The sequence below is a fragment of the Neocloeon triangulifer genome, unplaced genomic scaffold (assembly GCF_031216515.1).
Source record: "Neocloeon triangulifer isolate White Clay Creek 2 clone unplaced genomic scaffold, ASM3121651v1 ptg000017l, whole genome shotgun sequence".
NCBI lineage: Eukaryota > Metazoa > Arthropoda > Insecta > Ephemeroptera > Baetidae > Neocloeon > Neocloeon triangulifer.
In genome coordinates this window covers 4,866,772-4,890,219 of record NW_026775559.1, presented here as the reverse complement: position 1 = coordinate 4,890,219, position 23,448 = coordinate 4,866,772, and the positions used below count along the sequence as shown (strand labels likewise).

The following is a 23,448-nucleotide window of genomic DNA, read 5'->3' as shown; positions in this document are numbered from 1 at the left end:
TTATTTGTTAAAAGACAACCCAGAGGCAATTCCTTTAATTCAATTTGCGTCCTGACCTTTTTCATAACATTTTTTTCTTATTTGTTTTTTCGCCGAAAGAGCCGCGCCTCAGAGAGTCAAGTCTCTTGCAAAATTTACTTGATAAACAAATGAGTTTCAAAGCTCTGAAGCTGCGAAAAAATAACTCTGGGACTTTTAATCTTCCGCCCTAAAAGTGCGACGTCACGGGGGGCGCAATTTGGCGCACAAAGTTTGCCCACATATTTCACAGACTTGACTTTCTTGTCGCGTGTTGTTTATTTACGGCTGCGAAAAGGGTCTGTTTTTGCGCAGGCGGCGCAGGGTTCTAATTAGAAAACACGAGAGGGAAGATAGACCTGCGACTTACAGGGGGCAGACTGGAGTGGAACTTGACAGACATGCAAACATCAGCTCTTTGCCTTTTATAAAATGCACTTAGACCGTAGTGAGAGAGAGAAAGACCAAAGGGACTTGTAATTTAATTTGACGTCGACGTTTATGGTGCACTATAAATTGGCTTTTATTAAAAATGCAACCATTCCGTCCCTTGGCTGAATTTTTACCTCGGTCTAATCCGTGCTGGAGACATAATTCTGTTGACAGAAATGGTTCTGGTCAAATTGCCATCCCCGTGGTATCATTTGCTCGTTAATTGCTTTTTGTGTGAAGCGTCACAGCTCGGTCCCGCGTATTGCAAAGGGGGACATTGGCTTTTTTTATAAACTTCGTTTTTGTTTCGCCATTTTCGCCAAATACAGCGAAAAAGTCATCAATAAATTTTTTCTTCACTAATTTGATTATAAAAAAAATGGTCATTGCTAAATTTTTTTGTAGTCTTGTATATAGTGATGTGCATTAGAGAGCGATTAATTATTTGATACTACATAATTTTCAAATTCCAAATTCTTATTCATGAAAATTATATTTAAATAGTTAGCATATACTCAAAATTTTAAATAAAAATGGGAAAAAATTACATAGTCTAGTTAAAACTAGAAATTTGGCCTGAAAATTTGATTTAGGGAAATATTACAATAGATCTGTTAATTTTCAACCATGGTACTAAATAATTACCGAAATATTTTGGGGATGAAACAAAAATTTTTACTTTTCTCCAGAGGTACGACAGGAGTTTGTAGAACTAAATGTTTATTTATTTTCATGAATGGGCAAAAATGAGCACTGGCGGCACCTCATTGACTGAGGCCGGTGTGAAAATCTCAATTTAGGCCTCCTCAAAATACATACATGTTTTTAATACTCGTATTAATTATTGTACTTGGTAAATGGTAATGATAATTTTGAAAAAAAACATTAATTTACTTCAATAACCTTATACGTCATAACATACGTCTACCAACAAAAAAAATTAAGGTGAATTCAAAAACCGAAGCCCCCGACTTTTTTAGGCAGGTGTATTTTTTTTTTTGTATCTTCGCATTTCATGGAACAATAATAAAATAAAAAAATTTGTGACAAAATTCATTAAGTAAAATAAATATATTTTGGTGGGAATAAAATAACAAATCATGGTTTTTATCTTTTAATTAACCTTTTTTATATGCACTATGGGCAATTTTCAATGCTTATGCACATTAAGATAGAGTATCCCTAGCCTATAGGCCCTCTAGGAACAGTTATAATAAGTTGTTAATACAACCTCCTTCTAACCTTACAATTACAAATCTAACAAAAATAAAATCATTCTTAATTTTAACCATTCAAATACAATTGAAGTAAAAATTTATAACTAATACAAAAATTTTTATCGATGAAAATAGTGAAATAGAAAATATTAAACCGCAGCAAAAACTAAAAATTTCTGGCTCACCTCTCGAATCTGCCAACTTCGGAAATCCATAAAGGGCACTTAATTAAAACACACATTCACTTAAACACTTCCCATAACTCCTGATTTAGTGAAAGGGCTCCGATCACCCACCGCTTTCCCGGCCCGAAGGCCACTCATTCAGGCGCCCTAACCCTAAACCAGGAGCTTGGGGCGAAAGAGGGGGGTCCCCCGCCCCCAGGATCCAGGAGTTTTGCCCTTCTCGGACTGCGCAGGGCTAACGTGCCAGGACACGCAACCCACCCGTCTCACCCTCCTCAGCAAAGGGCAGGTTTCCGTCGTCCTGAGTGGCGGAGGGGCTGACACGAGCCCCGCACTCGTCTCCGGGCCCTCCGGAAGGGCCCCTTGGTCCCGGTCACGCCCCCCAGTTAAGGATGTCGACGATTTACTATCCGGGGGTAGCCCAACTTTCGGGACACCATCGACTCCTGCGGCACTGCGGACAACCAAGATGACTTCCAGCTAGGCTGGCCGTCAACTGATCTTACTGAGCTCCGCCTGTGCTTGCGCGGTCATGTGGGCGTGGCAGAAGGCGGCAAAATTTAAAAATTACACTGTTTTTCTTAATTATAGCGAATTGCGAATTATTATGTTATTTTGGAAACATCATTAATTTTATAAAACCGAAATTAATTTAAGGAAATCCGTAAAACCAAAATTTCCGACAAAATATCAGAATTATTAAGAAAAACAGTATAATTTTTAAATTTTGCCGCCTTCTGCCACGCCCACATGTACCGCGCAAGCACAGGCGGAGCTCAGTAAGATCAGTTGACGGCCAGCCTAGCTGGAAGTCATCTTGGTTGTCCGCAGTGCCGCAGGAGTCGATGGTGTCCCGAAAGTTGGGCTACCCCCGGATAGTAAATCGTCGACATCCTTAACTGGGGGGCGTGACCGGGACCAAGGGGCCCTTCCGGAGGGCCCGGAGACGAGTGCGGGGCTCGTGTCAGCCCCTCCGCCACTCAGGACGACGGAAACCTGCCCTTTGCTGAGGAGGGTGAGACGGGTGGGTTGCGTGTCCTGGCACGTTAGCCCTGCGCAGTCCGAGAAGGGCAAAACTCCTGGATCCTGGGGGCGGGGGACCCCCCTCTTTCGCCCCAAGCTCCTGGTTTAGGGTTAGGGCGCCTGAATGAGTGGCCTTCGGGCCGGGAAAGCGGTGGGTGATCGGAGCCCTTTCACTAAATCAGGAGTTATGGGAAGTGTTTAAGTGAATGTGTGTTTTAATTAAGTGCCCTTTATGGATTTCCGAAGTTGGCAGATTCGAGAGGTGAGCCAGAAATTTTTAGTTTTCAATAAGGTAGAATGTCATAATTCAAACTTTTTCTTTTCAAAATCAACATTTATTTTATTTCATTAAAATTGAGAATATTTTGAGGGTCACGTTGTCAATTGAAAAATAATTAAAACTGATATATGGTTTCTCCTTGTAAGTTTTGGTTAGTCTTAAAAATTTTGGGATTTTTACGATGCTTCTTTTGATGGCTGAAGATTGGAAAGTTTCTATGGGCATTCTAAATTTTCTTTTACAAAACACATTTAATCGCAACTTCAAGCGCGTTCCAATATACCGTGGGGCCCCAGCACCATCATAAGTTTAAAGTATAATCAAAAACATTAAAACAAATTAACGCTGAAGGCCATTACTACAATATGGAGAGATTTTTATTCATATTAAAAAAAGGAAGTACAACTTTTGAGCGAAGAACAAAGCATAAATTTGCCTGAAACTGCGCTCTCGAAATTTTTTGATGTGTGCGTTGTTTTGATTATCAGGCCCCCAAGGGCCAAGACTGGCGCCCCTGGAAACTTTCGCCCCCAACACCCTTATCGCCTCCACTGCGAGTGACTCGGGATCAAAAAACAAATTTTGTCTCATTCTTTTGATATTTAAAAACATAAATCCAGAATTACGATGTTTTTCAACAGTATATTTACGTTTCAGTCAGAATCTCTTTCTAATTAACAGAAGCTTATTTTTTATGTCAGTTAAGAAGAAAATTCTCCTCAATTTTTCTCAATGTATCATCGAGTAAGCTGCTCTTCTGACGAAAATAGAAAATCGGAGCTGTGGAAAATTACGAGCCTTTTTCTCATCACTCGGCTCTACCCGGGAAAAAAAATTAATCGGAGCCGTTATATAATAAATTGCTCACAGCCGAGTCTTTTTTTGCCAAGGTGGAACGAAATAAATGATCATTTCCTCTTTAACAAACTGGAAATTGAGTGGGACGGGCGCGAGGCAGGCGAGTGGAAGCGCATTAATTCCGAGCCAGTGGCCGGACAAATCAATAATTACGGGCTCCATTGGCATGACACCGGTCGGGCTAGAGTAAAGTACAAGTTTAGGCATTATCCGAGCGCCGAAAGTGTCTCGGCCGGAGAGACCATCGAGTGGTTTATGTCGTCGCATCACCATCCTGTTATAATCCCTGCCAGCCCTGCCAACGCGCGGTCAATTATTATCAACACACCAACCAACACTCCCGCCGACTTATCACTAACGACCAAATTATATTTTCGCCTCTCGGGCCTGCAGGGGAGAGCAGCAAGGCCTTCTCACACAGATTGCAGTTTTACTGCACCGGAGATAAAAGTCCGGCTCGAGCTTGGGTTTCTCTCTCGTAAATTCCTCTGCGGCCGGCGAGACTTAAGTGCCGTCGGTCTCTGCGGAAAAAGATTGTGAAATTTCCGGAAATTTGATATAATTTACAGGCAAAGAGATTTTTCTTAAATTAAAACTTTTGTGAGGAATGTCTGGAATTGGACGGAAATGTTTGTCTTTTACCGCTTTTTTAATTAAATAAAATTTAATGTTTCTTTTTACTGTTTGCAGTGAGCAGCCGATCTTCACGTGCAAAGCGCACGTGTTCCACATTGACCCCAAGACCAAGCGCTCGTGGATCCCTGCCTCATCCTCTGCTGTTAGTGTCTCCTTTTTCTATGATTCCACGAGGAGTTTGTACAGAATTATCAGCGTTGAAGGCACCAAGGTATGTATCAATTTTAAAATTTTTATAAATAGATATAGATTATTTTTATCCTAAACATCCCAAACTGAAATTGAACATTGGTTTTAAGTCGCCGCCCTATTTGTTCCATATTTTATTTGAAACTGCAATTCCAAATATTATAAAAATTTCATCGATTCATAATTATTTTTGTAGTTTCTTTGCTTATTTTTCCAACTTGTTAAATAAAAAGAGCGAAAGAGGAGACTGAATTGTTGGACGTCAAGGCACAATGACTAGCATAGATTTTACTGTAATTTCCAAAATAGAAAAAACCAATCCGCAGCAACAACCTTTGATTTTTCATGCTAAAATCTAGATAAAAAACAAATCATAATTATATAAACTATTTTTGTTGACAGAAATCAAGGTTATTTTAAGATTAAGGCGATATTTAAAAAGTTCAAATTGAAAACCTCTGGCGGGGGATTTCATTTTTTCTTACAAAAGAAATTAAATTTGTATACCGATGCAAAAAAGAAAAGAAAATTTTATAGGTTTACTTAATGCTTGGAATTAAAATGGAAAAAAATGTATTTATAAGGTAAAAATCAAATAATAATAAATTTATAAAAATTTTATTTGAAAAAGACATGTGATTAGCACAGATTTCGCCGAGTTAAATTTGAAGATTCAGATGAACTAGCTCGGCGAGTATTTGCCAGCGTCTAATTTATTTCGCGAGTTGGGAGCAAATCTAATAATTCACCACCCACAAGCGTCGACTCGAATCATCGTCTCTGCCTTATCTCGCGTCGTCCTTTGACTGCTCACAACAAAGCTTGTTCATTTCCAGCGAAAGGCAGTCTTGCACGCGAATAAATAAGAACGTGTATTTGCGATTCATAAAAGCGGCGGCACACGCAGAAAGCTCATCTCATCTGGCACTCGCATGCCATTAATAGATTCCTCGCCGGGGAAAAAAGGGCAGAGAACTCGTCCTAGTTTCTGTTTTTCCCTTTTCAGCCGCTTTCCATTATTCGGGATTCTTTCGCACCCCTTTCGTGTCGTCGGCTCTTTATTTTTTAATTTGTTTGCCCGCACGCTTGATTCATTCACCCCTTTCAGCAGCACAAAGTTTTCCGCAATTATGCGTCCAAATTTAGACGTGGAGCTTTATTTCTTATTTATAAAAAAAGGCTTTTGGAATGTAATTAAATTTTAAATACTTTTAGAGAAATGGTATTATTATTTGCACCATATTTTTGTTCATTTGTTACTTTTTTATGAATGAAGAAGTTTTTCAAAGAATTAAAAAAAAATGCAATATCAACGGAGCATCAACAAAGATTTTACTTTTATCCACTTCGTTTAAAATTAATTAAAATAAAACCTTTGGAACATCATCTAATTTTTAGCTTTCAAAAAGTATTTTAGGAACAAAGCTAGGTAAAATTATGGCTATTTTAATCTTGAATAGAATAATTGGAATAAAGATTAAACTATTAAAAAGTTACTTCTCTGCGATAATTTTACGGCTGAAAATTGAAACTAAAATTTTACAGGAAAAATAAAATGTTCATTTCGCCCCTGTGAAACTCTTTTGGTTTTGACATTTTACCTCTTGATTGCCCGCATATAAAAGTCGTAAAATTTCGTCCCCCGTCGAAAGGACATCCATTGGAGCGTAAAGTGCATTTTTTTTTTCAAAACCACCCTTCGCATACACGAACGACGATTTGCTCCCGGTGTTCCTTGGCGATGAAAAGGGCGCCAACAAGCCGCGGAACAAGGTTGCTTGCGACCCTCGCGAGCGAGTGCATTGTGCGTCGCCAGGGCAATAAATAAATTGTGCCTGCAAATGATAACCGAGCAAACACACAAACCGACTCCCCTCCAACAACTGCTTTCCGAATGGAAATGCAGAGAGAAGGAAAACGCCGCTCTCCATTGTGCAGAATCGGCCGACGGAATTCGGCGAACGCGAGGAGGATCGCGCAAATCATATATCAACTTTATTACATCCAGGCTGCCTTGCTGCTTTTCGCTGAATGGAGAGAACGCGGACCCTTGGATGGAATGAAAGAAAGAAAGCTGCTGCTGCTGCTCTGCTTTCTGTATTTTTCTTTTTTTTTCTTTATTTCTCCCTGTGCGCGGATGAGAAAGATCCATACAATGAAATATTGGACTTCTCGTAAAAGAAACGGCGACGCCAATTTTGAACGTTTTACTGCCGGAATATGCCTCCCTGGGCGATATTTCGCCACTTTTCCTCTCAGCCAGGCCAATATTTGAATTGGAATTGGATCGGAAAAGATTTGCCTTGATTTAGAACTGGCACGATAGAAAAATCAAAATGAGGATTTATTATAAATACTGGAAGGAGGGAACCAAGTTCAAAACAAATGTACTGAAAAAAAATTTTACTAAAACATTTCAGTTGAAAGTTATTTAATTCAATTAAGAATTTATTAATTATTTTAAAGATTGAATGAAAATATCTTCTCTGTGGAATAAATCTTAATTGATTTGCGTTTTCTACAACATCATTCTTAAATTGTAAGCATGTAGATTAGAAAACCCAAGACGATTTTCCACGTTTTAGATTAATCAAGATTTGCAATGCAAATCACTGATGGAAATTAAAGCCATCCACGATCCGAGCGCAGTAATTTGATTCACTCCAGGAAAGTACAATCCAATTTGCAAGTAAAGAAAAATCAGGATTTTCCTGCCACATGAGAGAGCATAAAATATTCCACCTGAACTAATTTTGCGGTTCGAGAGCTCTCAATAAACGCTGCTGCACCTTTTGAAGAGTGCATCATGCACCAAGTTGGCGTTCAATTCATGCTACTTGATGAGTGTGCATGAGGCTGCACGATGCAAAAGCCTGTTCGCCGTTAATTGCATATATTCAGAGGGCGGCGGCAAATAACAATCTGCCTCATCTGGCATTCACGGCAAAAAGGCCGCTTTTGTGGCGCATCGCAGAGGGAGAGGCTTTTCAACTCCCTGGTGCACTGTAGGTATATTTCTGCAGCAGGGATCTCCGAGCATAAAAAAGAATCCGCGCCTCTTGTGCTGCATCAAAATGACGCAGAGTCAAAAAGCGAGGAAATCATCGCAACTGGTTCTGACGCAGCGACGAGCATTTTAACTGTCAAACGCACGTCACAATTCTGCCTAATTGCAAAAACATCAAAATGTTTTTTGTGCTCACTCACCTATGTTTGTACAAGTTTTTTAAACATCAAACCGAGTGGAGCAAAAAATTCATGATGCCTGCGAGTGGGCGCAGTTTGTACCACTCACTACGAATGAACTGAAAAGTTTAATTTTTTTAAACCTTTGGCATAACCGTTAAACATAAATTAAGACAATTACTTAATTGGTTTTGTAATAAATGAAACATTCTCAAAAAGGAAATAATATATTTTTTTTAAAGTAAAAATTAAAATGTAAAAATAAAAAAATTACAAAAATATTTTCAAAAATAAAATGAGAAATTTCAAGTTCTTGCGTCCATCGAGAAAACTTTCCTAAATGTTAAAAAAAGAATGCTGATTAATTTTTACAGGCAAAAGGTTGGAAGTTTAAAATTCTAAACTCTTTGGAATTTTCATCTCTCTAACCAAAACTGCTTGGCTACTTTTAAACTTATATAATAATATCAAAACTTCATATCGCCAGAACTCTCCCTGCTAAACATTATCAGACCCTTGACAGGAATTTCAATAACGAGCCGGGCTGGTCGTTCGTTGGTTGTGAATAAAAATCGCTCATGCTAGAATCGTGATTCAGTTCCAGGGCATTTTCCAGTGCGTTGTGCTGGAAAAAGTCGTGAAATCGAATAGGCGCCAGATTTAAAAGGCTCAAAAGGCCGTACATAGATCGCGCTCAATTGTTGTACGGCATTTTTTCGCTCACATTTTTCATATTTAATCCTCTTCTGGCGTGTTCACGTTAACGATGCGATTTATAATTGGCACAGTTCCCAAATCTCGTTCCACGCCGTTATTTAGTATTTAGATTTATCCCATTTTTGCTTGGTGTGTGTGATTTACAACATTTCCCTGTACACCGCGGCTCAATTAAATTGTTCCAGTCGTCACCGTTTTTTTTTTTTGTCTTTTAATTAAATTTCCGCACAGCACTCGCCAAATGAAAAAAAAAAGACGCGTGCAAAACAAAGCGTGTTTTTTCACCTGAAGGCTAATTTCCGCGCTTCCTGTGTCTCTGCGAATCCATTTTTCCTCGTTAAATTCGCGCACTCGACTCGCTTTGCCAACGCAGCTGCCGCCACCGGCATGGCACAGCAAATATTTCTCGCAACAATGACAAACGTACTGCTGAGTACACACCTGACGCTGGTCATTAAACTGGTGAAAAGCGTCACAACCAATTTTTTAATCAGGCGCAAATAAGCGGGATGCATAAATAATTCAAACTAATTCACATGTAATTTATTTTTACTTTCTTCAGCCGAGTGAGTGGAGTGTAAATTTATTTGTTTACATCGGGCGAGTGCTAACTTATTTATTTATATCAGACGATTGTAAACTTATTTGTTAACATAAGTCGATTTAACTTATAAATTTATATTTATTTTGGCTTTTCTTTAACAGGATTTTTTCAGTAATATTTTGTTGCAAAAGAAATTTTTTTTCCTATGGGAGTAAAACGACATTGTCAATAATAAGTCAGTAATTAATTTGTGACATTTCCTGGATGGAATCATAAATTTAATTTAATTATATTATTATTTTTTTATCCAACGCCTTTAAATCAGTAAATTTTGGTCCTAGAAATTTAATAATGTCTTCTCAAAATTGAGACACGAGACTGTTGACTAAAACCTTATTAATGCACAAAAGGAGACGAAGCGTTTAAAAGCGCGACAGTCAAATCAAAGCTTACAAGTGGCAGGGCGAGTTAAGCACACCTGCAGCAGTGGGTTGAGTGCAGGGAGGGTTCGTCGCACGATGATGCTCTCGTCTCGCCAGCGGACCAAATTCCAATCTGGCGAACAATATTATTTATGACTGCACGTTCGCCCGTGTGTCGCAGCGGCACTCGAAAGACAAAAGGATTCTGTCTAGACAGAGGTTTCAAGCAGGCCAAATCCACTCTGGCGAAATCAGTCTCTCTCGCAATATCACCGACCAAAGCAGAGAGTCGCGAGTGCGCTGGATAATAACTGGATTTGTTCTGCGCCAAAATGGGCCCGAGAGCCGAAAAGTATTTTAGCTCTTCTTTCGAGCGCCGCTTGTGACACTAATCTTTGAATGCGTGAAAAAAAGAAGGATTTTCTGCTTTTTGCGACTTGTGCGTCAGAGCTCTTTGTAAAAGCTTGTGTTTGAAAAAGCCCAAAATCGACATTTCAGATTTGTTTGGGATTGGACCAGATGATTGTTAAACTGACGCACTTGTTGGCATAGAAACGAATACAAAACTAATATATGCAGGATTTTTGAAGTACTTTCCTTGTTTTGAAGCAAAAATAAATATTAAAAAACTGCGTTATATTTTTAATAAACCAGTTTTCTATAATTAAAAAAAAAAATGTTTATAATTATCAAAATAGGTTTTATAAATCATTCAAATTGTTGAAACTAGCAGAGTAGGTGATTTTCCATCAAGGCCTCAATTTCAAACTTAACCTTAATTTAGGCTTATTGGAGCATTTCAATTTATTGCAAAAGGGTAAAAATTCAAATGATCTTGACAATTTTTAATTTGCATTGCTGTTTATTTTTTAACACGTATGGCTTACATTGTTTTATATTGAAAATTAATTCGTTGAATATATTTTATTTTGATATGCTTCAATTTAAAAAAAAAAAAAATCAGTTTAACAAAATTTAATATTATGTTGTATTATATAATAAAGGACTTTATCACTGTGCAAAATATGAATAAGAACGTTTTTGCTGATTTGAAAATGAATTTTTCACGTAACTTACTAAAATTATAATTAAATTATTGGTAGTTTAAGTTACTTATTAATTTTAAACTATTTTAATGTGTTATTAGCAATGAGTGTCAGTGTAATATTGTTTTATTTTATTAATTTTTACTGTGAAAAAAGTAAATTTAATGAAGAATAATTCACAAAAATCAATCATAATAATTTTCAAGCATTTATAAAAGCTCTCTTTTTTTGTCTGCAATCCTCAAAAATTTCATACAGAGAAAAAAATCAGAAAGCTGAAAATGAAATTTCTTTTCACTCAACTAATTAATCTTCTTTTCCTCTTTCGTGCAAAATTTATGCCGCGACATAATCACGGCGGAGCAGAAAGTAGCTCATGCAATTAGCAGCATGCACGGCTTAATTCATTAGGCAGCCACAATTAAGTTTTCCGACTCGTAGCCAGACTTCTCTTTGTGACTCTTACTTTATTTCGCTCTCAGCCACCGCTTTCATCTTGCTTAAAGAGCAACCCTTGCATAATTTTTTTCACTCGACGGGAGCGGCCTCCGGGGGCTGCTTGTCGGAGGGGGTGGGGCGTGTTGCATACGCTGCACGCACGAGGTCAGAGGGCGGCCATCAATTTGCATGCACCTGCTCAGCGCGGAGGGATTCGCATCAAGTGAAATAAATTGCCCGCTCCCGCGCCTCATGAAAGTTGCATCTCGGGACGGGCGTGAAAAATTCCCCGGGATAAAGAAAGTACAGATGAGTGCATTTGGCGCGCCATAAATAATAAGGCGACACCCTCGGCAAAGTAGCTGGCAATTCGCAGGGACTTTTCCTGTGCTCGCGCTCGGAAGTCGATAAAAATATCACTTGATGGCGTTTGCATTTTGCGTTTGACATGTGCGAGCAAACACGGAATGAATGAATACCATATTCGTCGAGAAAATGCGGATCTCTCGTCGCTTTTTTCCGCCAGAAATCACATTCTGAGCTTTTCCCGACCAGCAATTTGCGAAAGTGACTTGCTACAAAAATAAAATGCTCATCGACGCGGCAAAGTCAACAGTTTTTTCAATTTTGAAATTGAGGGAAATTCTTTTTTATTCGTGTGCTAAAAGATTTAACAAAAGAAGCCAACGGAACAACGAATTGTAAAAGAACTAAAAAGTAACTCCTAATCTTTCACTCTGGAGAGAGTTTCATTGAAAATGCTGAAGATTTTACTGTCAATTGTCCTGAAGGCCCTTTTATTTCCCTATACAAAGCATTTTGAAGCTAAAATTGGAGGGCTGCATTAAGGAAATTGCCCATATTTAGGCTCCTTTCCGCGGATGGGGTCATTTTGACCTCAGAAGTTTATGCCAAATCTTTTTTATTGTTGATCAACGATTCCCTTTCCTATTTTTTCGCTTTTTACAAATTTTGCTCTTGTTAAATATCTCTCTGTTTGCCTTTTTTAGACTTTTGCTTAAATAATTAGAAGTATTTTTCCTTTTTCCGAAACATATATATTACATTTTTTTGTTTCAAACTTTTCCAGTTTTTAATTGATAATACATTTTTTATAAATTTTACTCAAATTTTATAAAGTTAAAAACAGATTACATCAAAGTTTGTTCTCGAAACCAGAATTCCAACTCATCCAAAGTCCATCGCTGTGTAACTTTTGACGGGGATCTCATTCAAATCACGCCCTTTTGCAGCAATTCCGCTGGCGTAGTCGGTTCAAAAGCAATTCCGAGTCGACCAACTCTGGAAGTTGCGAAACCAACTAGGCGAGGAAGAATTGCAGTAATTCTCCCGACTCACCTGGCCCTCTCTCCACTCGTTTAGCGTAAATTATTTAACGCAAGAATCTCACTCGGCTGCTTTTTCGGCGCCATTTCTTCTCGACTGCTTTTTCCACACATCCATAATTTAAATTACACCAAGAAACGCTCTCACAGAAGGAGGGAAGGGTTAATCGCGCCCCTCTGCTTCTCAATGTTTAATGAGGGATGATGAAGAAACAGTTTGCCCTTTACCTTGCCTTTTAATTTGCACGCACGCTTTGTTCCTCTCCTGAGGAGGCATTTGGAATTAATTGAGGACGAGCCCCCTCTTGACAGGGTGCGTCGCACGCCAACTTGCGCAGGTGATTAACCGCAGATGTGTGCGTTTTGTTGCAGGCTGTCATCAACAGTACAATCACCCCCAACATGACATTCACCAAAACCTCACAAAAGTTCGGCCAGTGGTCCGACGTCCGTGCCAACACAGTTTACGGCCTAGGATTTTCCTCAGAAGCTGAGCTTAACAAGGTAATATTATATATTAATTACATTCAATATTATTTTTCTACAAAACAGTCATGCAATTTTATGACTGTGATTTGAAATGAATTGAAATTTTATTTGAACTATTAATAAAATAAGCTTAATTATAAATTTGAATATATTTGTCTCATGCAATGTATAGTTTTTTATGTATTTAAAATTTTTAATTCATTTATTTTAATAAAATTATATTAAAACTTCAAATCATTGCTAAGAGAATGATTATTTTGATTTATATAATATTTAATTTATTTCTGATAAATTTTTAGCAAATTTATTCATTAAATAACATATTTATTTTTTAGATCAGCATTATTATTAGCTAAAATGATAATCATAATGTTCACATGTGATGCGTTCACGATATCTATTTTGAATTTTTTCACAATGATTGAAAACATCAATATCAATTTAATTTGAATATAATTATTACAAATTTGAATATTGTTTAATACTCTCAATAAGTTATTCTAAAATCTCGAATTTGCTTTTTTTTTTAATTAAAGACTAAAAAAGAATTTGCATTGCAGTTCATTGAAAAGTTCCAAGATGTGAAGGAGGCGACGCGGCAGGCGGCCGCCAAGGCCACGACCAACGGCACGGCCACCCAGGCCACCCCCGTGAGCAGCGCCAACGCTTCGCCCATCACGGCGCGGTCTGGCAGGGGCACCGGCGCCCCGGGCAACGCGTCGCCCAACCCTATGGGCCAGACGCCGCTGCCGGACGAACTGGTCGACACACAGGGTGGCCCTGGAATTCCGCCGGGAGGGCCTTTGCCGGCGCCCATGGGCCTGGCCAACAACGACGGCACCGGCACCTTGCTGAAGAGCTCCCTCAGAAATACCTCGCTCTCCGTTCAACAAGTTATTGTGAGTTTTCTTTAATAATTGGAAAACAATAAAATGAAGAAAGAACGAGTTGATTTTTTTTTTCATCTAAAAATTCTGCATAGTATTTCAATGAAATGAAGAAGAAAATCTTCAACTAGAAAATAAGAAAAATATTTTTGGGAAATGTTTCCTCTAATATCCCCAATTTCTATTAATTTTGATACATTTTTTTTCTTTCAAATGTATGATGAATATATGTTTACTTCCAGCCTGGTGATAGTCCAAAACATCAGCCAAAAGTAGTGGGAGCCACCCTGGTAGACTCTAAGCAATCTCCAGCAGCCAATTTTCCGCCTGGATCGGCAGAAGCTCAACTAAAATATGAGAACGACAGGCTAAAATTAGCTTTGGCTCAAAGGTTTGCCGTCTTATTGAGCAATAAAATATTTAAATGAATTAATTTGAATTTTCTATAGTTCTGCAAACGCAAAAAAGTGGGAAATCGAGCTTGCCACTTTGAAAAACAACAACGCCAGATTAACGAGCGCCCTTCAAGAAAGCACGGCCAACGTGGAGGAGTGGAAGCGTCAGCTGCAGCAGTATAAAGAGGATAATCACACTCTGAAATCCAAATATGTAGAGTTGGAAGCTGCTAAAGGTTTCTAATGAGATGATTTTTTTTGCGAGTGGACATTAATTTCTGAATAAATAGGGAGTCAAGAGGCGGCAGCTGAGTTACGAAAAGAGCTGCAAAGCTTGCGAACAAGAGTGGAAGCGCTGGACTTGGAGCTGCAGGGAAAAAACGAAGAAGTTCGCCGATTGAATAAACAACAGGGACCTGATCCTCATTCTGGGAAGTCTAATGATGAAAGAATGAAGGTAAAAATGAATGTAAAGCAAATTTCGATATCTCAATTATATTTTATTTTTGCATGTTTGGCGTTATTTTTTTAATCAACAACTTTCCTTTCATGTGATATGTCCAAATAGCCAAAATTTGAATTAGCTGCAAAATAAATTTTACTGATAGCGAGGCAAATCATTCTAAAAATAATTAAAAACTAATAGAGAAAAGTAAAACATATAGAAAAACTTGAAGATAAATTATGATCATTTATCTAATTTTCTACAATTTTAATATTCTACGCTTATAATTTACTTTTTGGCATAAAAAGATTTAAAAGTTAAAAGTTATTCAATAAAATCTGAATAAAATTGGCTTAATTCACGAAATTAAAGTCAGCACCATGTAACTGAAGTTGGTGTCCCCTCGATCGATTTTCTAATTTCAAAGAAAAAAATTGATGAAACCACTTTTTATCAATATGATTTGTTTTTAAAGTACATCACGAAACCTGTTAATGATAATGCTAATTGAATTTATTCGATTTAAGGCATTGCAAGAGGAGAACATTACCCTTCAGATGGCGTTGCAGAACTCGCAGGCGCAGCTGGAGACGGCGCTGATGGCGCAGGAGTCGCAGCGGCGAGTGCTGGACACGCTGAACGCTCAACTGGCGGGGCGGCTGCAGGAGCTGGCCGGCATCCACCGCGAGATCGCGACCGCCCTCAACACGTGATGCACCGAGACCCCCCAGCCGCCCTCCCTCACCGCCTCCCAAACATCAATCCACCACCCCAGTTCTACGTGCCAGCCCCTTTAGCCGTTAAACACACTCAGGGGCTGGTCCAGGTTTTAAAACTGCTGTTGACGCCGTACTCTCACAAAAGTATTTAAACCAAGACGTAGTAATTTGCATTTGGTGTGCATGTTTGGTTGTTCGGTTTGTTCGTTTCGACGACACACTCCTCCTTGATCACGGGAACCATGCTGGGAAAAAACCCGTCTTGTTTAGACACAGGAAAGAATCAATTCTCCCCCAATTCAAAGCCAATCAACCCCCAAAACTGTTGCTCTGATTGAAATCAGATCACCCAAAGTATAAAAAATTTTAGAATCTCATTTTTATATTAGTCCTTTTACTTGTACAAGGACTCTTGACCCCACCTGTCTTTAAAACCACCTTTTTTTTAATTTTAACTTTTTACGCTTAAACGAATCTCTCTGTAAGCTGTCTTGCCACCGTACTTTAATTTTTCAGCTAAATAATGATTTTGAATTCCTTTAAACCGACAGTAATTTTATCAAAGGATTTATGTAGAGATTTATTTACCTTACAAACTCCGCATGCTTTTAAACTCTCTCGACTTTGGTTTAGTATTTTAATTTTGCAATTTAAAGCATGGTTGCTAATTTTTTCAATGTCACAACTCGCCATAATAACATATTGCTCTCCTTAAAAGTAAAACTCATCCTACTTTCCTCTCTGGACATGTTTGACCTAGAATTATAGCAAATCTTCCTTCTCGTTTAAATTTCTCTCCGGCTTCCGTAAATGTTAATGGAAGAGAATGCGCATCTGGATGACTCAGTTTTTTACTCAAATTAATTTGAATGGCTGCGGATGGTGTGTGTTTGAATATTTATACGTCTGTTTGTTCCGTTCGACAAACTTTCCACACTCTTTAATCCACGCAAAGAACTGCACAAAGTAATTAATATTAGTAATTTACAATATTACCATCTGTCTCTCATGTGATTGAACTATTTTGTTAATTTATTGTGACGCAGAGATTGATATTATTTTATTTGTTGTTGATATGTTGAGTTAGTACTGCTCAAGATCTGCCAAATTAACTGTGCAATATGTCAAAAGATTTTTTTTGTTTTTTTAATTGAATTCTACAGTTGAAACAATAATTGTATTGTACTGGAATACACACACAAAGTTGCAGCAGCAACAAACCACGAGGCACAATTTTCCTTGTTGACTGCTTTTCTACGTGACTGCTGTATTTTCTCGTATGTTTTTGTACACTATTAGCGGCCGCCCTGCGCTCGGCCCTTCAAACGGGATTACGAGAGCCTCTAGGCGCCGAGCGCTGGTTCGCCAGCAACGTTTTTGTGCCAATTATGTGTTAGACGATGTTTTGTATCAAACATGCCGCTGACAAACAAGGACAGTGCTATTATTAACTACTGTACTATATAAGTGTACATGGGTGAGATATGAAATTTTCCATTCAACTCCTTATTCTGCCCCTCCGCCCGTGATGTTGATTATTTTTACCGAGTTATGGTTGAATTATTAATTAAAACAATGAAAATGTGGATTGTGCTAAAAAGGTGTATTTAAACCTTGGAAATTTGGGAGTTATAAAAATAGTAAAAATCTTTATGGAGGTTATTCGTAGATAATTGGGAGTTTTCCACTGTAATTCCGCATCCGGGAAAAAATTAAAAGAAATGTTGTTATTCTCATGAAAGCTCAACGCATGAGGCACAAAGTAACATTATATACGAATTGGTCTCGATTTTATTAACAATTGTAATCCAGTATTGCAGGAAAATCGCTGTAAATATAAAAAAATGGGCTAAAAGTGAGCTCTGATATAAATGTGAATCGACCACTCAGTTATGTATGTTTTAAGTGGAGAAATGATTAAATTACTAATGATTAAAAAAGTAACTAGCGCTGCTGAATGGTGGGATTTAAGAAATACAACTATCATGTAATTATTACTCTCACTACAAATCACTCACGTCAAGGAAATGTTTTTCAAACGATACAATGAAGATCGAAACTGAATTTGTGTATGTCAAGGCAACTCTCCTGTGTATGTAATTACTATAAATTAAAATTTATTATCCACAAAACATCATTCACAGAAACAGTAACCATCTCAATTTTGTTAAATTGAGGTTATGAAAAATTATTACTGTAAAGAATTGTATAGTAGTTGAAAAACGGAATAAAACCAATACAAAAAACAATTTTATGAATGTTTGTTTGTTCATTTCTTTCTCTTCTTTGGGGCAAACAAGGGCCCCAGCATTGGGCTTACTGATTGCAAGCCAGACTTTTATTTTAAGATATTCATGTTAGAAATGATCATTTTAATTAAATGAAGTTTTTTCTTAAATTTACAAGGGTCAAGTGTTGAAATGAAAGCTACATCTTTAAGTACATTTTACTACACTTTATTGAATGCTAAAAAAACAAGATACATCCACACACAGACACAATTTTTGTTGTCTTAAATAGTTTTAAAAGTACCTTCAATAAAATTAAAAACAATAATAAATAATGAAACTATAAACTCTTCGCTAATTTAATGCTACTAGACATAAAAGTGTGAAAGTGGTAATAGCTGGTTGTATCAAGGTAGGTCCTATCAATCAATGACAATGCACATCATCACAGCTCTCAAGGGACCGATATGACAACGTACGACAAGTAGAATGAGTTATTATTCATCATATTATTATTCCATTTTAACGCAGGGTTATACAAATAAGGGACGGAATAAATAAACAAAAGGAAAAGTTATGTAGTGTTGGAGCCTGAAATAAATTAAAAACTCTTTTCACAAGTTTACTCTCTTTGTCTAGATTCTACTTTTATTATGAGGCAGTGTCTCTATATTTGTTGAAACTTTCATTATCATTATTTATCATTTACATGCTACGTTCACACCAGAGTTTCATTAAAAATTTCCTGGAAGTCCCTCAAATACTGTAATTCTAGTTTAGAAATTTCATTGATTTGCGCTGTAGAAAAGTTTCTTGTAAAATGCAATGAAAATTCTAGTCGCAGTTTTATTTCCAGGGTACTTTGTAACAAATTTGTCTGGTTTGATTCATCATCATTACGTGTATGTTAATTAAATTTATTAATGAATTCTCAGAATTATCCTCATAAGATTTAAATTTAAAATCTAATTCATATAAATGTATTTTCAATATAAATCGGGAATAGATAATATTTTCAATTAAAATTTTCACAATAAGGACTGGGATCCAGAAAATCCCGAAAATTCGCAGAATTTCTCTCCATTTTTCCAACAACACGTACACAAACAATTTGATTTTTGCAAAACCAAATCATGGGACCAGAAATGCATTAATCCCAACTCAAAAATAAAAATACACGAGGAAATCCGAAATCGGTTTTCATCTTTCCTAAAATTTGAAATCATATATAAATCAAGTTGCTTTCTTTGGGCTTCGACTTCAAAAATTCCTTTTGGTTCATTTGTTAGTGTTCGAACATTTTTACACAGTGTGTTTCCCTTACCATTAGTAGGAGACACAGATACAGTACAAGATGGTAATTTACAAGTTCAGGAACTTTTCATAGTTTGGCCCAAATCAACAGTTAGTAAAAAACACAAAAAATTGAACGGGTTCTCTCACGTCGCATTTGTAGTACAGTTCACATGTTTACATAATCATCATACATTTTTAAATAAAGTATAGTCCAGTCCTTGTTCAAATGAGATATTTTGGTCCTGTGTTTGTCAGGCGTTGTCTCAAAAAGTGTGGTTCTAAAAATCTCCTCAGCGACAATGAGTGACAGTTACAGTACGTTTGTTTTACTCTTACAGTGTGTGTTTATGCGCGAGTGTAATTTGCATTTAATGTTCATCGAAAATGCCTAACTTACAAATCATTATCATGATCAATCAGTATATTGCACATTTCAATAAGGGGTGTCCTCACCGATCGAACTCTTGTCAAAAGTCTCGATTTCTCGCGGAGAATTTGGTTTGCTTGACTATTTGGCTTAATCGTAAAACCATCCCTCCCACTTCTTTCCTTACCGAAAGCACAAATAAATTTAAAATGATTTTCTCCTCTTTTTTTAGTTGTTGGTTCAAATTTTGTTAAGTTCTAAAATTCGTTGAAATCATCAAAAATAATAATATCACTTGTTGAAAGTATAAAAAAATAATATTATTAAATTAAAGCAACTCTCTCATTTGTGTCGGATGCCCTGGAGATGTTTTTCAAATGCCAGCTGGAAGGCCTATTTATCCGGATTAATTCATTCGTTTATTCCTGTCTTGTCGAGAAAACACAGCGGCCAGATTAGATAAGATTCTTTTTTCTACGTTAGCACCGATTTGATTAGTCGCGTTTGTCTGTTCGCCTCCCACGCGCAACAATTATTTCCTCCTATAAACATGATCCTCGTAAACCGGTAACATCAACATTAGAATTAGCACAACGAAAACCTCCGCGTTAGAATGGCCAAGAACAGCAAGTTAAGATTCATGACTGGTCAGTCTCTTGACTCTTTTCTCATTTAAGATTTCAACGCTGGCCTCAACCCTGTGCTTACACATTTATCAATTACAGCCAGCCGGGAGGGGGTAGAGACGAGAAATCCATCAGCCGGGGGCGGGAATTTATCGTTACACAGTCTTTAAACTTGATATACATATATTTATATTTGTGAGTTTGTTTGAGGAAAAATGAGACTTGGGTCAGTCTCAATTGGTTTGTTTTTATTGCTCGTCGGTTAAGTTGGTTGGATTGCAGATTTGAAAATCGGGGAGCATAAATATTTCCCGCCGCTCGGCCGAAGCACCGATTTTTCTCGAATCAACCCCTGGAGAAGCTGGCTATCATTTACTTTTTTAAATATCATTTTTTTTCAGTTATACAAGAAGTCTGACTGGCGCCGACGTTTGAAAAACTTTGGGCTTGGCATCATCTTTCTCTCCTGCGAACGAAACAAAACGTCAAAAAATCGAAATTCATTAACCCATTCTTGAAAGGTAATCAATTAATTAAAATTCATTTTGATGATTAACTTGTGCGCTATCATTAATCAGAGGCGGTGGCGTCCGAGCTGGCAGCGGGTGGGCATTCGGGGGCCGGGGTCGGTCGAGGCGCCTCTTCGACCGCCTTGGCGTCCTTGCTCGAGTAGTCGTCGTAGCCCGAGTCGGACGAGCTGTCCACGTCCTTGCCGAGCACCGTCTTGGCCACGGCCGGCACCACCGGCGACTCTGGCCGCGACGGGAACTTGAAGGCCGCGCGGCCGCGGCACGGCTTGAGGTACTGCGGGTCGACGACCACCTCGTTGCAGCGGCCGCGGAACACGAAGCCGCAGCACACCTCCTCGCGCGTCCAGTACGACGGGTCCAGCAGCGGGCTCGGCTCCTTGGACACGCCGCCGCCCCCGGACAGGGGCGACGACGGCGATGAGTCTTGCAGGTCCATGTCATCATCGTCCATGTCACTGCCGGCAGACTCTTCGCCCTGGTCGCTTGTCGGACTCGTCTCTCGAGTGACGTTCTCCTGGAAAACAAACAAAATAATTAGATCGTTGCTTTTTTGCATTTAAAAGTTTTAATTAGGATTTAAGATTAATGGGAGGCGATACTGGAATTATCAGGAGAAAGGCAATTTCATTGCGTTTCCGTTTAAAAATTTGAATGAAAGATGAATGTTTTTAATTTAATAAAAAGAAAAGCCCTTTCCTTACAGAGGGAATTGTTTTTGAGCCGACAGTAGTTTAAAAAAAAACTATTTCTTTGACGAGGACTAGTTTCACTCAATAATTTGAAGATGGTAAAGCAAAATTGAATGCTTGTTGATTGTTATAACTTTTTATTAATAGATAAAAAATTAAATTTATTGAAACGTTTGAAGATAATGAAAAGCAAAGTTGTGCATAATAACTGTATAACATTACATTTTTAGTGTTGAAATATGGAAATCTCTTATTAACTCTGTCAAAGGTTTAATTGACTTTTAATTCAAATCATGCTGATATTAAAATGCACATCATTAAACTTTTTTTCTTACATTTACCAAAAAAAAAATTAAATAATTAATTAAAAAGGGGCAGATCTAATTACAATAAAATGAAAACAATACTAATTTTTGCTCTGGCAATTAAATAAATTTGAAAGTTTTAAATAATTTCAATTCATTGAAGCTAAACTTGAGCTAGAAAATTATGTTATTGTTTTCTAATTCTTCATAGAACATGCACTTTTTATTATTTCGCAATACTACTGTTTGTAAAATAGTCGGAGACTTGCTTGAAAAATATACTAACAACCAACATACCAAACATGTGAAAATTCAAAAAAAGACTTCTGTGAAAACCTCTTGTTCAGTTTACATTAATAATTACTTCAATTTCTTTACTTTATAATGATTTTTGAATTTTATTCATAAACAGGCATTTTTTCCAATAGTATTCAGGAGGAATTTCGATTATTAATTCAACATCGAATTTCAGCCGCGGAGGCCTTGTGGACATGCGCTCAAATTCCCCATATGATCGCGGCCGAATCTCAATGGACGTCGCATCCCGTTCCGAAATGGCATGCAAAGTGGCTCCTCTTGAATGAACCCGGGGCTGCACGTTCGCAAAAAATTGGCAAAAAACCCTTTTAATCGCGTTCGACCCATGATTTCCAACTGGGTTTCTGTGACGGGCAGACCGTTTGTTTACATGCTTCGTCAGAAAACAGTCGCGGAAAGATACAAGGAAAGAAAAAAAATAAAAGCTCTCGCGGCCAGCGGCATCATACACAAAAAATGGCGTCACAAAGAAACAAAACCGAGTCGCGGGGACCGAACGCGACGGCCGAGCAAGTCGCGGCCGCACGTGTAAAGACACAAATGACAATGCCGACTTCGACACCGGGGCAGGCGAATGAATAATAAGCGTCGGGCCGAATGAGCCCCCCCGGCCCACTTTCACTCTCTCTCCAGTTCACGCTCGAGCGACATGAGCCGAGTGACAGCTGGCAATATGCAATTCTTCGGAGATATTTCGGCGCCCGATTCGGCCTGAAATCGGCATGACCCCCTCTAGGCTCGCCTCACACGCGAATTTGGCCCGAAAAATAGGGATACACGGGTGGAAAAAGGGCGATGCTCTTTTCTCTAGGTCGCAGTTCGATGACCTAAAATGGCCAACACTGATTAGGCACTTTACGGAAAAGTGGCCAGAATTCCACCAAATTCAAAACCGAACCCGAATTTTAAGGTTGATATCTCCTCTCGAGGGTTTTATGGGCTGATTAAAGGGGGAATAAGGGGTTGTTAAGGTGGATTTGACCAGGAAAGATGGTTCGAAAGGTGGACGGAACTCACCTGCTTGCGATATGTGTGCTTCTTCCGCTTGCCAATGATGGCATCCTGCAGTTTTTTCGGCGCATTCGACTTGAGCACGAGGTTGGCCCTTAACTTGGGCTTCCTCTTGTGGAACTTGTTGAGGGACTTGTTGGTGCCGGGGCCGGAGCGAGCGTCCACGACGTGACTCCAGTTGCGCTGCGAGCCGGCGGGCAGCTTTTTCCACCGTTTCACCAGCAGGACGCAGGCGTTGCAGATCTCACCACCCCGTTGTTCGGACAGTTGGAAGCACTCGATGAAGTCCTCCTCGTACCTCTTGCTGTCCGTGAAGCGGCTGCTACTGCTTTTCGCCTTGCAGATGCAGCAACCCACCGTCGAGCGGTACACCTTCGGTCTGTGGAAGGTCGACATTTAAAAGCGCCAAATATCTATGGATTTGGCGATAAAAGCGGTCGGACACTGGTAGAATGTCTGCTCTGGACGTTTGAGAAGCGCGTGGACACCCGTTTACTCGCTTTCAGTGTCAATTTTGGCGAATTCACGGCGAAAAAAGCGACACCCGCTAGGCTGATTGTCGATCACACGAGGCAGACGCGATTTCTACCAAACTTTCAAACTTGG

At 38.5% G+C, this 23,448-nt stretch overlaps 2 protein-coding genes and 1 long non-coding RNA gene across 6 annotated transcripts in view; 2 read left to right on the top strand and 1 right to left on the bottom strand.

Moving 5' to 3' along the window:
- The window catches only part of LOC132203635 (homer protein homolog 2), a 98,705-nt gene extending 82,012 nt beyond the window's left edge, over window positions 1–16,693 (top strand). For 3 of the 4 annotated variants that reach the window (XM_059631540.1, XM_059631537.1, XM_059631539.1), the window contains 7 exons: window positions 4,704–4,860; window positions 12,910–13,041; window positions 13,587–13,925; window positions 14,156–14,304; window positions 14,363–14,544; window positions 14,599–14,777; window positions 15,281–16,693. In XM_059631540.1, coding sequence (XP_059487523.1) covers window positions 4,704–4,860; window positions 12,910–13,041; window positions 13,587–13,925; window positions 14,156–14,304; window positions 14,363–14,544; window positions 14,599–14,777; window positions 15,281–15,466 — 1,324 coding nt within the window. In that variant the 3' untranslated portion in view covers window positions 15,467–16,693. The remainder of the gene's footprint in view (window positions 1–4,703; window positions 4,861–12,909; window positions 13,042–13,586; window positions 13,926–14,155; window positions 14,305–14,362; window positions 14,545–14,598; window positions 14,778–15,280) is intronic. The other variant, XM_059631538.1, reaches the window with a different exon arrangement.
- A 1,213-nt stretch (window positions 16,694–17,906) lies between these two features.
- Window positions 17,907–23,447, bottom strand: LOC132203668 (SIN3-HDAC complex-associated factor-like). The gene is made up of 2 exons (XM_059631584.1): window positions 22,849–23,447; window positions 17,907–21,033 (listed from the first exon to the last, which is right to left on the bottom strand). The coding sequence occupies exons 1-2, from the start codon at window positions 23,236–23,238 to the stop codon at window positions 20,560–20,562; spliced, it is 864 nt and encodes a 287-aa protein (XP_059487567.1). The 5' UTR covers window positions 23,239–23,447; the 3' UTR covers window positions 17,907–20,559.
- Window positions 19,695–21,901, top strand: LOC132203672 (uncharacterized). The gene is made up of 3 exons (XR_009442458.1): window positions 19,695–20,010; window positions 20,391–20,510; window positions 20,568–21,901. It is a non-coding gene; the product is annotated as an uncharacterized LOC132203672 (long non-coding RNA).
- Window position 23,448: the final 1 nt, after the last annotated feature.

What these genes read in the sequence shown, in the direction of transcription:
- LOC132203668 (XM_059631584.1), bottom strand. Translation starts at nt 23,238, where the DNA reads ATGTCGACCTTCCACAGACCGAAGGTGTACCGCTCGACGGTGGGTTGC. An exon ending in AGCACACATATCGCAAGCAG is followed by an intron (nt 21,034 to 22,848) that starts GTGAGTTCCGTC and finishes TTTGTTTTCCAG; the next exon opens with GAGAACGTCACTCGAGAGAC.